Raw genomic sequence first — 16988 nt, 5'->3', positions numbered from 1 at the left:
AGTTGGTAGTGGCTTTGTGGATTACTAACTAGTCAATAGGCTCGTCCTCTTTTACCCTCTTAATTTAATTACCTGTAACATTTTAGCACAACCAAAACAACCCAAAGTGCTCGACAAAATTCATATCACCCTTGCTAAGACATTTATTGTGTTGTTGAGGTAATTAAGCTTCCTTTTTTTTTTGTCAATTAAAAAGAAAATTCTAAATGACATTAGATGAAATTGTCACCCTTCACACATCTGCCTCATATGAACGAACTTTTATTACGTCCTCTGACCAGACGTAACTCTACGTTCGGTCAAAGGATTGTTACTCGGTATTTGGTCGGTGCTAGGTATTGTTTGGTAATAACGAGAAATATCGCTCTGTGAATATCAATACCGAGTAATCCCAAAAAATACCGAATTTTTTTAGAAAAAAAACTCGATATTTTTTAGGATTACTCGGTATTGCTCGGTATTACTCGGTATTTTATCTTCACATAATGGTATCTCTCATTATTATTGCTATTGCACCTTATTTCTCGTTTTGTGCCTGCGATCTTAGTGCCGGCCGAACATAACTCTACGTACGTTCACCGGACCAAATAAAACTTCCATAGGAACCCCTTGCAATTATGTTATTCATCATATGTACTGTTAGAAAATTGTAACATGGATCAATCATGGAGAGAAAGATTAATGAAGGGAAAATTTGTTTGAGCTATTTTCACATTATTTAGTACCTAGTTTATAGTCTTTCTGCCACCGGTGGTTACTCTTCTCCGAACAGAGCCAAACTCACATATTTCTTAAAATCAAACCAAAATAACCCTACCAGCAGTTCGGTCTTATTAGATTTTAATGTATTCTTTGAGCTCAATTTCCCCACCACCGCTTAAATTAGAACATGAAAGGCATCTGTACAACCCACTCCTGAAAGAGTCATATGGTATCTTTTGACTGGTGGAAGTTCAGTTCAATCGTTTGGGACAGCTTTCTTTTACTTGAAGCAATTTTCTATTACAAAATTTTTAAATTTTTTGTACTAGAAAACTGCTTTAAGGAGCAAAAAAAAAAAAAAAACTGTCCCAAACAAAGCCCAGATAGCATAATTGAACTTTTTTGCCTTAATATTTTTATTTTACTTATCATGATTTTATTTAATGCCATTGCTTTTGCTAAAGAATAAAACTTTATTCTTTAGCAAATACTACACATGGTTTCTTTTATCTTTATTTTCTTTTTTGTACCCTTGTTGGATTGTTTGCTTGCAGTCGCCTAACAGCACTGAGTGGATACCTGCAAAAGAGTCCAAAGTGAGATCAATAAACAGACTGTAGGAAAGGTAATATAAAACCAGAGACATTTTGGCACAATGCGTGCTACAAATACCTCATTTACAGAGCTCCAGAAAGGTTTCTCAGCAACAAATGGCCATTCAAAAGACAAGATTCTAGCATTAGAAGATATATTGTTTGTGCTCTATATGCGACAGTATACAAATTATATTAAAAGGGAAAAACTAGAACAGACCAACAGACCTCACTAATTCTTTCATCATTCATCACAGCTTTGCATTTCTTCATGTAAATTTAGCCTAAAATTCATAAAATATCAATCTAGTAATTAAAAAGGTTCAGTAGAGTCAGGCAAAATTCTTAATAGATAGCCCTGATTCCCACAGCAGGTCAGAAAAGAATTTATGGCTGACCATTCTGTTTGAGTCTTTGTGTATGCGTTGTATGTGTGAGTTTACCTTAAATAGCCTAAATGTCCAAAAAAAAAAAACAATTCTGTTTGAAAAAGATAGTGCTGAAACTGGAGAAGAATTATAATAATGATAACCACATGCACAAAACTCAAAAGGGTTTCCTTCCTACACCAATACAAGTCTCTAATGCCCCCAAGCTCAGCATTACTCTTCAGCGCACTCAAGTAAGAAGTGTTCTTGGCCAAACTTTGGTGTTTGGTTGGAAAGCTACAATCACATATTGGGATCTAAAAGAAAACTCATAATAATGAAAGAACCCCCTCCGATTCTTTTTCTTCCAAATGGAAAACGGCAAAAATAAAAATTTAAAATAAAATAATCAGAACCAAGCTGCCCTTCCAGGGAACAATAGACATTTAACTTCCACTTGGATTTTGACAGCTTCATCCGGCCCTGATAGGGGTCACGTGTGAACGAACATCTAAATGAAAGACCTACTGCAGCTCCCTTGCAAAGGCATGATAAAGAAAACAGCCCCTTTTTCCATCAAAAGCAACCTTTCACAACAAAAATTTCTCACCAAACATAATATCTTCTTCCACATCCATCCCTACGCATAATACATGTATAGGCTGTTTGCAGCCGCACAGGCAATTGAATTTTCGTTTGGATGCCATGCAAGATGGAGAAGCTTTGTTGTGAAGTCATGAGAGTTCCCATTGGCATCGGCACCAGGGCTTTCAGATCCTGTTTAGGGTTTAGGTAAGACAAATGAAAATAGGTTAAAAACGAACTGAGTCAAAATTTTACATTAGATTTACCTCTTCGAACTACTCTAGTTAGACTGCTCAGAGATCTTGCCGGTCTTGCAGGTGTTTGTGCTTGCCTTCTGCATGAGAAGGCCAAAATTATGTCACTCAAGTTAGCATGGCTTTCAATATCTTCAAAACAAAAATATCAAGGTAAAAAGTACGGTTCCTATCTGCAAATTTGCCAGCGCAAACGGCCTGGAATTTTTTCCTCATACACTGGTAAATTTCACAGTGACAGCACAAACAAAATGGCAAAATCTTATTCTGATGCCATTAATTACAGCCAGCACAAATGGCAAACAAAAAATATACACAGCCCACACTGACGCGTTACTCTCATCCATCAATTCCTATAATTGACACAAGAATTAGCATTGAGGCAGCGATCAAGAAGAATGCGAAAATGGGGAAAGTAAACAAGAGAGACGAAGAAAAGCCAATGGAACAGTAACTTGAGCGGGGAGAACTTTTCTTCTTTGTATTCACTGGTTGACTGTTTTTTCTCTACTCATTTGATTTAGATTTAGGGCGGGGCAGCTTAAGATTGATAGGAGGCCAAAAAAATCTTTAAGATATTAACACATTAGGTAATTATAGCGGTCACTAGGGTTTCCAGCATGCGCAAGAGACTAGAAGGTTTTGCATTACTATCACGCCACCCCCTTCTATTGCAATTAGATTGGGAGTTGACAGGAAGTAGCCACGCACTGCTTGCTGAGAGGTTGTTAGGATAGAGAAGCCGAGCGTAGGTTGTTAAGATGAACCTCGAGTGCAGCTGGTCTACGTTTATTGGTTGCTGATATGGTAGGACTTGAACGTTGCAGGCCATACACTGTTGGACAACACCAATGCACCTGGAAAAGGGGGCGAGTCGGCCAGATTTATAGCCCACAACCTCCATGTGGAAGGTTAGAGCATCTCCGCAAGTCTTCCTGATGATAATATCAACCCCATATCAGCACAGAGTCTATACTATGTTGAAGCAGAGCATGAGGTAATTGATAGACCGGTCCAAGAAGGTCCAGCCTGGACCAGCAATGGTACTAGCGCAGGAGGAAGGATCGAGACACTTGGGGAGAACCACCCCTTCGTGGAATAGGAGGCTATGGAGGATTTAGGGGAAACGAAGGCGATCGGAGGGTAAGGAAGTTGAAGATGCACACTGGTGGATCTACAAGGTGGAGAGATATTTCGTCGCTAACGGCTTGATGGAGGAGAAGAGGCTGACAACAAATGGCCTATGTTTGGAAGGGAAGAATTTGAATTGGTACCAATTGAGGGACGTGTAACAGCCCAAACTCTTAACTATCGAGATATTGTCCGCTTTAGCCTAAGAGCCTCACAGTTTTGTCCTATTGATGTAACTTCCCAGAAGGTCACCCATCCTATAATTACTCTAGGATGAGCACGCTTAATTGCTAAGTTTTTGAAGGAAATTCTAACCATTACACCAAAAGACGTCTCGATGTTTAAGAGTTAGGCTTTCTATTACTTAAGGGGTTTTGCAATCTCCCCCACTTAAGTAACAGACGCCCTCGTCAACATCTGTATCCTAGAATCATTCACTAGGCAGATAGGTCTCTAGAGGTGGCCCCTTCAAGTTCAAGTGGTGGCTCCCGTCATGTAGCACTTTGTCTCATACAGGGTTCAAGAGGTGGCTCCCATGGCATAGCAGTTTGTCTTGTATGACACTTAACTCCCATCTTCCGACTGGTGTATTGCTTTGATATCATTTGTGATAGCCCAAACTCTTAACTATAGAGATATTGTCCGCTTTGGCCTAAGAGCCTCACAGTTTTGTCATGGTGGTGTAACTTCCCAAAAGGTCACCCATCCCATAATTACTCTAGAATGAGCACGCTTAACTGCAGAGTTTCTAACGAAAATTCCAACTATTAAACCAAAAGGCGCATCGATGTTTAAGAGTTAGGCTTTCTATTACTTGAGGGGTTTCACAACATGCGATGACCCATACGGAGCTAGAGGGAGTTCAAGGATAGCTTATTGGAACGTTTTTGAACTAGCAAGTGATGAGACTTCTATGAGCAATTTTTCGCCATGACAAAGGAAGGTTCGGTGGTAGAATACCGGGAGAGGTTTGAGTACCTGGCTACCGGTTGGCTCGCCTTTTTGAGATTTTGTTAGAGGGGACTTCATGAAGGGACTTAAACTAGAGATACGAGCAACTGTCAGAGTGATGAGGCCTCGTGACTTGGTATAGGTTATGGAGCTAGTGCAGTTAGTGGAGGACCAGAAGCACCTACAAAGAGGGGCTAGAGGTAGCAGTTCAAGAGGTTCGTAAATGACCACCGCATTCTGATAGGAAACACTTGTAGATCACGAGTATGTACTATCAATCTTCTGAAAAAATAGCGAGAACAATGACTGGACAGCTGTCCACAGCAGGAAAACACAGAAAAACTGCAGTAAGACAACAAATTTTAAAAGGAAAACTAAAAGAAAACTCAAAGCGAGACTTGTATTCCACTAGACAGAATAAAATAGCAAGATACAATTGATCCTTAATTCGAGAGGAGAATCGATATCTCCCAAATCTCTAGACGCCGCTAGAGCCCAAAGAAAACCTAAATCTAAGATATCTCAAATTTCAGCCAAATTCAAGATGCTTAAACCCTAGGAAAATAAACTATTTAATGCATAAAAATCAAAAGGAATTCCCTAAACAGTCCCTACATTCAAATTTCACTCTTAATTCCTCCAAACTTCTTTCCTATTTGGCTCCCGCACGGTGTGTAGCTCGCTCGGCATCCCAGTGGGCGGAACTTTTCTGCCCAGTTCGCGTCTGAGCCGGTCTCGCGTGGACCGGCTGGACCAGTCCACTGGACCGGTCTAACAATACTCCCCTCCCGAAGATCCACCTTGTCCTCAAGGTGTAGATATGCTCGTGTTCCGGGGGAGGTGGCCATCCTTGAGGTGGCAGAAAATCCTTACCAACTTGCTGAAGTAGGGGTTGCCCTGAAAGAGAAACATCCCCTCCCTCCTCCATCCTGATCACATTCAGCTTGTGTAGTCCCACCCGATAAGCTTCCCCCACCTCTTATAGGCTCCTAACCATGGCCTTAAGTGATATCATAGCTTTGGATAGCCCTACATCTCCCCTTATAACCACCATTCTCCCATCCACCATTAATTCCATTGTGAGTGCTCCCCAATTGTCCTTGGTTTCTCCCAAAGTTTGCAACCATTTCATTCTCAGGATGACATCAGTACTTCCTAGCTCTAGTGGGAGAAAATCCTCCCTTACCTGAATCTCTTGGATGGTCAACACCACTCCTCTATAGATCCCCTGGCCTTTCTCCTCCTTCCATGTACCCATCATCACCCCATAACAACCGGTGTCCACCAACTTCACTCTCAATTGGTCAACGGCCTGAGTGGAAATGAAATTGTGGGTAGCCCCACTATCAATTAACACCAACACCTCCCTGCCCTCTATCTCCCTCTTCACCTTCATGGTATGATTCGTAGTGAATCCTACCACTGAGTTCAGGGAAACCTCAGCCAGATCCAAGTGTAGCTTCTCCTCCATCTCCTCCTCTGTCTCCTCCTCACCTCCCTCCTTAGTTTCCTCGTCATCGCAGACGGTGAGAACCTGAAGAGTCCGGTCTTTGCACCGATGCCCTGGCGTATACTTCTCCTCGCACCTGAAACACAACCCCTTTGCCCTCCTCTCTTGCATCTCCTTCTCTGTCAGCCTCTTGAAATTTTCCCCACTCCCTCCTCCTACTGGCTTCTCTTTGGTGGTCTCATTAATGTTGCCTGATGCAGGCCCCTTGGGTGCTATAAGAGTAGTCGTCGTCCTGTAAGAGCCTCCTGAGCTGTTGCTCATAGCTCCCTTCTCTAGATTCTTCTAAATTTCCACCAGCTCGGCCAACTACATGGCCTCCCCTAAGTCATGAGGCATCAAAACCTTCACTGCTGCTCAGATCTCTGCCTTCAACCCCTTCATGAAGTTTCCCTCCAATACCGTATATGATAATCGCTCCACCCTACTAGCTAGGTGCTCAAACTTCTCCCGGTAGTCTGCTACTGATCTCTCCTGTGCCAGAGCAAAGAAATGCTCATAGAAATTTCCTCCCTGGTCAGTTTGGAAACGTTCTATTATGCAGTCTTTGAATTCCCTCCAGTTCCTGATAGGTCTCCTTTGGTCTCTCCACTGGTACCATGACTGTGCCTTCCCCTCCAAGCATAGGCCTGCTACTGTCAGTTTCTCCTCCTTTGTTAGCCCATTAACTGCAAAGTACTTTTCCACCTTATAGATCCACCCATACTCATCTTCTCCTTCGAATATGGGCATCTTCAACTTCCTCACATTTTGATCCCCCCATTGCCTCGGATTCTTACATAGTTTCCCCTTTCCCAAGTGCTAGGTGCACCCCAAGTTTCCCTATCTTCTCTTGCCCTGCCATAGCCCAAACCCCCTTCAAAATTCCCTCTTCTCCCTTCAAAATCAGCACCCCGACGGACGTAAAATCCCTCATGGCACTCCCAATCAGCCCTTCCTTTCTCCGCTCCCCAATATCCATACCTTTCCCCATGTCAATCTCATCTTTCCTCCATATGGAAAGGCTCCACATAGGGTATTCTTCTTCCCCTTTCAACGATTTCCACCTCTTCTTCCTCCTTTCGGATTTCAGAATGGGTGTTCTTCGCTTCGGGGCCCTTCGCTTCAGATGCCGTCGTTTGTGCTTGAAGTTCCAACATTCTTTTCATCATATCCCTGAGATCGGCCACCTGCCCCTCCATGGAAGAAATTCTTTCCTCCACGATTTCTTTGATGTGGTTCATCTCTCCTTCAAGTCTCTCATCCAAAGCATCAACTTTTTTGGCCGCCATTACGAGTTGGAGTTCTTTTTCTCCATTGTGTCCTATTAAAAGTCAAATTCTCATTTAAATCTAATAAAGAAAGGTCATTCCTAATATAGCCGACCCCACGTAGTGGGATAAAGGCTTGATGTTGTTGTTGTTGTTGTATGATCTGGAGTTTGTAGATTCACAAAATCTGAATCTTGGAGTCAAAAAACAGCAACTTCCATCTTTTCCGGACAAAAAACTGCTGTTGGAATTTGCCGAAAACAGCCCTCCACCGGCCCCAAGACTCACTCTGATACCAATTTGATAGGAAACACTTGTAGATCGCGAGTATGCACTATCAATCTTCTGAAAAAACAGCGAGAACAGTGACTGGACTGCTGTCCACAGCAGGAAAACACAGAAAAGTACAGTTTACAGCAGTAAGACAGCAGATTTTAAGAGGAAACCTGAAAGAAAACTCAAAGCGAGAGTTGTATTCCACTAGACGAAGAATAAAATAGCAAGATACAGTTGATCCTCAATTTGAGAGGAGGATCGATCTCTCCCAAATCTCTAGACGCCGCTAGAGCCCAAAGAAAACCTAAATCTAAGAGATCTCAAATTTCAGCCAAATTCAAGATGCTCAAACCTTAGGAAAACAAACTATTTAATGCATACAAATCAAAAGGAATTCCCTAAACAGTCCCTACATTCAAATTTCCCTCTTAATTCCTCCTAATTTCTTTCATATTTGGCTCCCGCATGGTGTGCGGCTCGCTCGGCATCCCAGCGGGTGGAACTTTTCCGCCCAGTTCGCGTCTGAGCCGGTCCCGCGTGGACCGGCTGGACCGGTCTAACACATTCTTAGCTCCCAAGGAGCCAGCACAAGGAAGCCTTCGTGAGGCCCCAAGGGAGAAGCCCAAAGGAGGGGGATTCGGGAGAAATTTCAAGAAGCTCACTTATAAGAAGCTGCAGGAGAAGAGGGCGAAGGAATTATGTTTTAGATGTGATGAGAGGTATACCTCGGGGCACATGTATAAGGATCAAACTCTTCAGGTTCTCACCGTTTGTGATAATGAGGAATCTGAGAAGGGAGGTGGGAGCGAGGCAGTGATAGATGTGGAAGAAGAGTTGTATCTTGACATGACAGGGTCTCCTTAAATTTAGTGGTGAGATTCACTCCAAATCACACCATGAAAGTAACAGGAGAAATAACAAATAGGGAGGTGGTGGTATTGATAGAAAATGGGGCTACCCAAAAATTTCATCTCCAACCAAGTCATTGACCAATTGTGGGTAAAGTTAGTGGACACAGGGAGTTATGGGGCAATCATGAGCACTAGGAAGGTGGAGACGGGTAGAGAGGAGTATGTAGAAGTGTGGTTTTGACAATACAAAGGGTCCAGGTGAGGGAGGACTTTCTTCCCTTAGAGTTGGGAACACTGATGTTATCCTGGAAATGAAGTGGCTACAAATCTTGGGGGATACTAAGATGAATTGGGGAGCATTGATAATGGAGCTGGCAGTGGGGGGAAGGTGAATGATGATTAGGGGTGATGCAGGGTTATCTAAAGCCATGGTGTCACTCAAAACAATGGTGAGGACCTTACAAGAGGTGTGAGGTGGATTTCTGGTGGAGTTGCAGAGCTTAGAGGGGGGTAGATTGAAGGAAGAGGAAGACATTCCTCTTTTAGTGCAGCCACTTATACAACAGTTTAGTGAGATGTTTCAGCCACCTCAAGGATTTCCCCTACTAAGGGAGCAGGAGCATGCCATTATCTTGAGAGAGGGAGTGTCACCAATCAATGCCAGGCCATACCGCTACCATCAGATTCAGAAGAATGATATTGAAAAGCTGATATGTGAGAAGTTGGAGGTCGGGATCATCCGACCGCTTATGAGTCCTTTTTCAAGCTTAGTCCTACTGGTCAAGAAGAATGATGGGAGCTGGAGATTCTACGTGGACTATCGGACCCTGAATAAGGAGACTATGCCAGACAGATTTCCCACTCCGATGATAGATGAGCTATTGGATGAGATGTGTGGAGCAGTGGTGTTCTCAAAGATGGATTTGAAATCGGGGTACCATCAGATCCAGATCAAAAAAGATGATGTCATGAAGGCTGCGTTCAGAACACATAAGGGGCACTACGAGTTCTTAGTGATGTCATTTGTCCTCACAACCACCCCTGCTACTTTTCCATTCTCTCATGAACTGGGTGTACCAACCATACCTCCGGAAGTTCGTCTTGGTTTTTTTTATGACATACTGGTGTATCACATAATGGAGGAGCACCTGGAGCACTTGAGGGTGGTTACAGAAACATTAGCTGAGGGCCAATTTGAAGAAGTATTGCTTTGCATAGGCCAGTGTGTAATACTTGGGGCACATAGTACCCCAAGGGGGGTGGCTGCATATAAGACCAAGATTGAGGCAATGTAGATCAGGCCTTAGCCTCTACCTAGAAATCTGAGAGAGTTGAGAGGTTTCCTAGGGTTGACTGGTTACTACAGGAGATTCGTGAGGGGATACAATACCATAGCCTGGCCAATGATAGAGCAGCTAAGGAATGATAGCTTATAGTGGGGAGCGGCAGCTACCCAGGCCTCTGAGCGATTGAAGAAAGCTATGACCAGAGTACTAGTCATGGCCCTACTAGATTTCAGTCAGGTTTTTTGTCGTAGAGAATGATGCATAAGGTATGGATTAGGGACACTACTCATGCAGAACCATATGCCCATCGCTTACTTCACCCAGGTGTTGACATCTAGAGATATGCTAAAGTCAGTCTATGAGAGGGAGATGATGACTATCGTGATAGCTATTCAGAGATGGTGACCTAACTTGTTGGGCCAACATTTTATTGATAGAACGGATCAAAGCTTGAAGTATCTATTGGAGCAAAGGATGGTGACCGATGAGCATCATAGGTGGTTGTCAAAGCTGTTATGCTATGACTTTGAGATCCATTATAGGCCCAGATTGGAGAATAAAGATGTTGATACCATGTCCAGATGCATGGGAGAGCTCTAGGAATTAGCTATGTCAATACCACTAATGCTGGATTGAGAGGCTATTAAAGATGAGAGTGTGCAGGATGAGGAGTTTGGACGGATTAGAACATATCTACTTAGGGATGGGAATAGTCACCCTGGATATTCTCTAGAGGGGAAGAGACTGCAGTATCGAGGGAAGTTTGTGATGCCTCGAACCTCCGTCCATATCCCACAGCTGATACAGAAGTTCCATGGAAGCACAGTGGGGGGTCATTCTAGTGTGTAGAATACATAAAGGAGATTGACACCTGAGCTGTATTAAAAGGGGATGCACAAGGATGTGGAAGATATGGTGGCTAGATGTGAGGTATGCTAACGAAACAAGTACATGGACGTGGCTCTAGGGATGTGGCATTACTTCAACCACTACCCAGACAAGGTGTGGGAGGAGGTCATCATGAACTTTATAGATGGGCTATCCTGATCTGAGAGGTTTATAGTAATTTTGTTGGTGGTTGATAGATTGAGCAAGTATGCTCATTTTATTCCCCTACGACAACCTTACATGTCAGTGACATTAGCGACGACATTCATCAGAGAAGTGGTCAGATTGAATGGAATGCCAGAGTCTATAGTATCCGATATAGATAAGGTGTGCCTCGGTCATTTTTGGAGGGAGTTGTTCAGATTGCATGGAACAATGCTGAAGAGGAGTATCACCTACCACCCTCAGACAGATGGGCAAACAAAAGTGGTGAACAGGAGCTTGAAGACGTACCTACAATGTTTAGCTTATGAAACACCTAGGTTGTGCGTCAAGTGGTTGGCATAAGCAGAATACTGCTACAACACCTCTTATCATTCAACTTCCAAATGACCCATTTTAAAGTGTTGTACGAAAAATAACCACCTCACTTGGTACACTTTGGGCAGAAGATCACGTTAGTTTTCTAAGTGGAGTTGTATTTTGAGAAAAGGGATAGGGTGTTGGAGGAATTTAAAAGGTACTTGTTGAGGGCTCAGCAGATTATGTAGAAGCAAGTGGAAGAGCATAGGAAAGACAACCAGTTTGAGAAAGGACACATGGTATACTTAAAGCCACGCCCTTATAGACAAAGGATAGTAGCTCACATGAAGAATAAAAAGTTGGCCCCAAGGTACTTTGACCCTTATGAGATAGTAGAGGGGATAGGAGAAATGGCTTATCGATTGAAGTTACCCTCGACCGCTACTATACACCCAGTGTTCCACGACCGCTACTATACACTCAAAGTTCCACGTATCACAGTTGAGGAAAGCTATTAGGAATCATGCGGCTAGTTCAGAATATCGAGGACACTGACAACAAATCTGGAGATAATGTTGGAACCACTAGAGCTGAAAGGGGTACGACATGGAAATGGTGGATTCAAGGAAATGCTGATAAAATGGAAGAACCTACCTGACTATGACGCCATCTGGGAGCCATATGAGAGAGTAAAACATCAGTTTTTATCTTTCCACCTTGAGAACAAGGTGGATTTTTGGGAGTGGAGTATTGATAGACTATCCCTTGAACCGGTCCAGCCTGAACCGACAATAGTCTACCAGAGGCGGAACAAAGGTTCCTCCCCCAATAATGCCACCCCTTTGGGGGTGGGGCCTAACAGCTAATTTAAGGAGGAATTAAAGAGTGGTTAGGAGAGAAATTCAAATTAGAAGGGTTGTTTGGTATTTTACTCAGTTAATTGTATGATTATGTAGGAATTTGAGGCTAGGGTTAAAGAGATCTTGTTTTTTGGCTGAAATTTTTCAGTGTTTGGGCTCTAGCGGCGTCTAGAGATTTGGGAGAGCCGGATTCCTCTCCAATAGAAGATCCATTGTATTTTGTGTTTTCCTTCGACTATTATCACTTAAAACAATTTATTTCTGGTTATGCTTTCAAGATTCTTCTCAAATCTGTTCTGAAATTTAATTTCATCCGGGGAAACTCTTATTTTCTAAGAGTGTTTCCTAACAGTTATGTACAAGAAAGTCACCAAGGAATTTCTAGGTTTATCACATAATTTTAAGCTTAGTGTTATAACTTGTCCCTAGAAACTATGCGGAATGTGGTCCTGGAAAAAACCCTATTGTAGCTATTAAAGCCAAAAAAAACCAATGAAGTCACAATGGTTAGAATTTTAGAAAAAAGCTATGAAAGAATGTATAAAATCTAAATATTCAGTGTAAAATATGCAGGACAGTGAATCAAATGTGTCATGGACTAATTGAAATAACAATTGATGGGAATGGCAAGAAGATGGAACAGTGGAAGAGTCAATGACTAACAAAAGATTTTTAATTTTGAAAAAGAACTAAAATGTACCTTAACAATTAAATAATTAATTTTTTTAGACTATTATATATATATATAACAGGCTGAGATTTGCAGCTCATAGAAACTACAGAAACCGAGCAGACCACCAACTTGTGCTCGTCATTGCATATTAAACACCCGAGAAGAAACTTTCACCTAAACCGCCATTATAAAGAAATTTTCACTTTATATATAGCATGCTCATGTTATGCAGATATTCTCTACTGCAAAAGAGATTCCAATATCCTTTTTTTCTCAACAACAACAACACCAAGCTTTTATCCCACTACGTGATGTCAGCTATATGAATTATTTTTCTTCATTGTGTCCTGTTAAGAGTCAAATTCTCATTTAAAATTAATAAAAAAATCATTTTTAATATTTTCTAAGTCTTTTTAGAACTACCACTACCTTTCCTAATATAAGCCAAATCTAATACATCTATTCTCCTAACCGGATCATCGGAAAGCCGCCGTTTTATGTGATCAAACCATCTAAGGCAACTCTCTCAAATCTTCTCTGCTGCAAACGAGATTCCAATATCCATTTTTTTCTCAACGAACAAGAAAAATCTCCAATGCAGCTGCAATAACCACAACAAAATTTTAAATCTCAACATCTTATCAGTGATTTACAAAACGCTATTATTCTTCACCAAAGGAATATAAATCTTAAAGAACGAGGTACTTTCAGATCATGGGCGATGCCGCAGAGTACATGTGAATTGTTATAAACACACATTTTTAAAATTCACAAAATAACATTGCTCCACACTAGTGGATCTTCTTCAATATAGACGTACCTCATAGGGTTCTTGCTAGCTTCAAGAGTTGTTGCCTCACTGCTTCCAGATGCACAACCAAAAACACGGAAAAGATTGCTGTTTTAACATGAAACATGTCTAATCATCATCACAGAAAAACACACAATAAGGCCAATATTAGAAAAAAATGATCAATAATACCTGTATGACCCAGTAGCTACACGAAGTCCATCACCACTCAGACAGCATTCAAATTTGTCAAAGATTGAATCGTTTTCATATAAATCACAAAGCTGCACAAAATAGTGGCTAATACAATAAAAAAAGATACAGAAAATAATCCCATATTGCAACAAATACTGATCAAATAGTATCAAAGGCAACGGAAAATTACTCTAGGCCTTAAATACTCGTGCACTTGGAAAGTTGCAACCGGACCAGAATCCATGTTTATGTCCCAAAGCTGAAAATGACAAAAATCAGAAAAAAAGGCTAGGAGCAAACGAAGCAGAGACAGAAGATAAATCAAAGATTAAAAACAATGACCATAGTTAACAGGCAAAATCCAAATGGCAGCCAACTTAGCTAATGAAGGAATGCACAACAAACAAGGCAGGATGACTACATATCTGCTTGATGATTGTATACCATTATCATCATTTCCCATATCCCAAATATTTGAGATTGGCTCTATGAACCCTCATTTTCTACTCATACCTGCTGAGGTATTGTTTGAGGCATTTAAGTTATTATTCTCAAATCATTCTGAACAATCTCTATCCACTGTACTTTAGATTAAAAACATTTTTTTTACAAATATCTCAACTTAAATTTCATCTGCATATCTTTAATAGGTGCATTTTCTACCCTTCTTTGCACATTTTCAAACCACCCATATTATTATCAATTACTTAACTTTCAATAGATGTAACCTAACCATTAAGGAAATTTCTTCATTCATGCATCCAAACCCCAAAATAAAAGTTTCTTGAAGGAGGGTTAGCCATTGAATTGCCATGTTAATATGCCAATGATGAGTTGAAAGTTTTAACTTTGACTTAATGGCTTGGGTGGGACTAAACTTGTCCAACTTACATGGCCAATTTTGCATGGATGGATATATGATATTACACCATTTCTTTCACCCTACCATAGCAATAAAACCAAAAATACAACCATGCAAAACAAAAATACAAAACAACATAAATATTATGTACCCAAGAACTATACTGAACCAAATATATCTCATCATTTTGTTCATTATGCTCTTCCAAAATAATTTCTTCTTAAAAACTTTCATTTGATACTTTCTCAAAGCAACATTTCCAACTTTCTTAATAACTTCATCTTTAACTAAGATATTATTATCTAAAGATTATTTATTCATGATATAATTTTATGCCAGGTTCATCACGTCAAAGTATGATTGAACCGTGGTACAAACATCTATAATTAGTGAATGCAACACTAGAATAACAAATTATAAAAAAAGATATAAAGAAGAAATAAAAAGAAACTTAGAAATGAGTTTGGTGCAACCATGTGTCCCACCATACTAATAAAAAAAACATAAATGGATAACTTGCAAATAAAATTATACTTAGTATGAGGTTGAGCTATGGATATGATTTATCAGAAGATATTAGGGGCAATCATCCTAATTACCATATATCAATGAGGAAAAAGCAGAAGGAATGTTCATCTCTATAGAATAACACAACTTGTGCCCTTAGTAAACAACAATGGTTGATATAAACCAATCAATCAGAGCTAATAACTACATTAGGTATGGTTTAAGCCCAATCTTTAGCCCACAATCTATATCACTCTTGAGCCTGAGTAGAAGGCATGAGGAAAATAAAGGAATTGAGAACAAAGTATATATTTATGTTTTATTGGGGACTTGGGTGTTTAAAACGTGTACAAAAAGTTAAGCAGAAGAAGGATTTCTACAAAAAAAAGAGTATTTTCTCTCCCAAATTGAGCCAAAAAAAGGACAGAAAAATCTGCCTTACCAATATGTTAACTTTGCTAAACACCATAGCATTGAAAACAAAAAATCACATTCCCTGCAAGTAATCCTCACTGCTAAGAGTGCCGGAGACAGCGGCAACAATCTAGATCTCAAGCTTCATGATGTGTATGTCATAAGCTGAGATAACCCAACGATTGGGGATGAACTTGCAGGCCAATGCCCAGCTAGTGCCAAAATTAGTGCTTGCAGGGCTCCTCTGAAAAAGCCCCAAACTAGCTACTCGCAAAGCACATAACAGTATCCATGTCAGAGGTGGCAAACCATAGCTGCGGCAATTCTCTGATAAGGTGCTTGGCAGAGGTGAGGGCATCACTGTTCCTCAAACTAGGGATGGATGTTTATAAATGTCAAAACAAATATAACATTTCTTTCTCTCTTTCTTTTTTGAGAAAGGTTGCAAAGTCATTTTATTAAAAGATACTAACTACAGTAGTAGAAATATATACAAGTTCAGTTTTAACCAATCAAATTATGAAATACAAAGAAACAAAGTAAATGATCAGAGGAAGCTGAATCCTCCATAAAATGGAGTTTTAAGATTTAAAAAAAAAAATCATAACATGGAGTTGAAAGTAAAGAAAGTATTCAATGTTTGCCTAGTACACCCAGGGCATTGCATTTATTGCAGCTCACCAAGTATGGGAATATATTACCTTTTGCCTGCTTCTCAAGGATATTCTATAGTTGATTCAGCACTCTGGACATTTTAGTGATATGATTGGGATCTTTTCTCATTTTGGTTTTTGGAAACCCCCTCATGCTGGATGAATTAAGATAACTTTCACAGATCATTCACAAAGGAACACAAAAAAGGGATATGTATTATTTTATGGAACTGATATGTCATCTTCATTCTATTGCTAAACTAATCTAGATGAATTTGGTTCCTTCGGTTAACAATCATGCATCATGGGAGGGTATGAAGTTGGTAATTGCAGTTTTGAATGTCCTAAAATTTGGGAGACTCTAATATGCTGAAACTTCGGATTAAAAAAGATCTCAAGAAGAATACAAATAGAGATTTAGCAAATAGGAATAAATTATTATTGTCCCGCCAAGTGAAGGGCTTTCAAGTATCACATATCTTCTTCTACAAAGGTAACGAACTAGCTGACTAGCAGATGACTTAAGATGTTCATACCAAGTTGTTTTTATGAATAAAAGAAATATAAGAAAGAATCAATTTCATACAATCAGGAGAAAAAAATCTACATTCTTTCATTCCTCTCCTCCAAGTACTTTCTTTCTTCATTCAACTCCCAATCAAAGCATAAGGCTACTTTAATGTGATGGGTGTAAGGGTTGAAAAAAAATGCCACCATATTTTTTTTGCTTTAACAAACGAAAAAGAAAATGAGCCAAATACAACAGTACGTGATATAAGCCAACTAAGAACCATGTGCTATAACAGAGTTAAAACTTAGCGTTAACTGGCTTAGATCTACACTTCTGAAAAACTGGATCAAATAAAATCTTCATAGAACCAGAAAGAATATCCTTCATACCGATTTCATAGGATATGTTTGAATCAAAGT

The 16988-nt window shown here is 40.3% G+C and overlaps 1 protein-coding gene across 3 annotated transcripts in view; it reads right to left on the bottom strand.

Annotated features, from left to right (window-relative positions):
- Window positions 1-1714: 1714 nt before the first annotated feature.
- Window positions 1715-16988, bottom strand: part of LOC110114264 (serine/threonine protein phosphatase 2A 55 kDa regulatory subunit B beta isoform-like) — a 30639-nt gene continuing 15365 nt past the window's right edge. For all 3 annotated transcript variants that reach the window (XM_020847097.2, XM_020847089.2, XM_028697642.1), the window contains 5 exons: window positions 13813-13881; window positions 13620-13711; window positions 13458-13535; window positions 2515-2582; window positions 1715-2440 (listed from right to left, as the gene is read on the bottom strand). In XM_020847097.2, the coding sequence (XP_020702756.1) occupies window positions 2304-2440; window positions 2515-2582; window positions 13458-13535; window positions 13620-13711; window positions 13813-13881 (444 nt within the window). In that variant the 3' untranslated portion in view covers window positions 1715-2303. The remainder of the gene's footprint in view (window positions 2441-2514; window positions 2583-13457; window positions 13536-13619; window positions 13712-13812; window positions 13882-16988) is intronic.

The sequence above is a fragment of the Dendrobium catenatum genome, unplaced genomic scaffold (genome assembly GCF_001605985.2).
Source record: "Dendrobium catenatum unplaced genomic scaffold, ASM160598v2 fragScaff_scaffold_986, whole genome shotgun sequence".
NCBI lineage: Eukaryota > Viridiplantae > Streptophyta > Magnoliopsida > Asparagales > Orchidaceae > Dendrobium > Dendrobium catenatum.
Note: the sequence above shows the minus strand (reverse complement) of the source record. Positions and strands in the feature narration are given on the sequence as shown.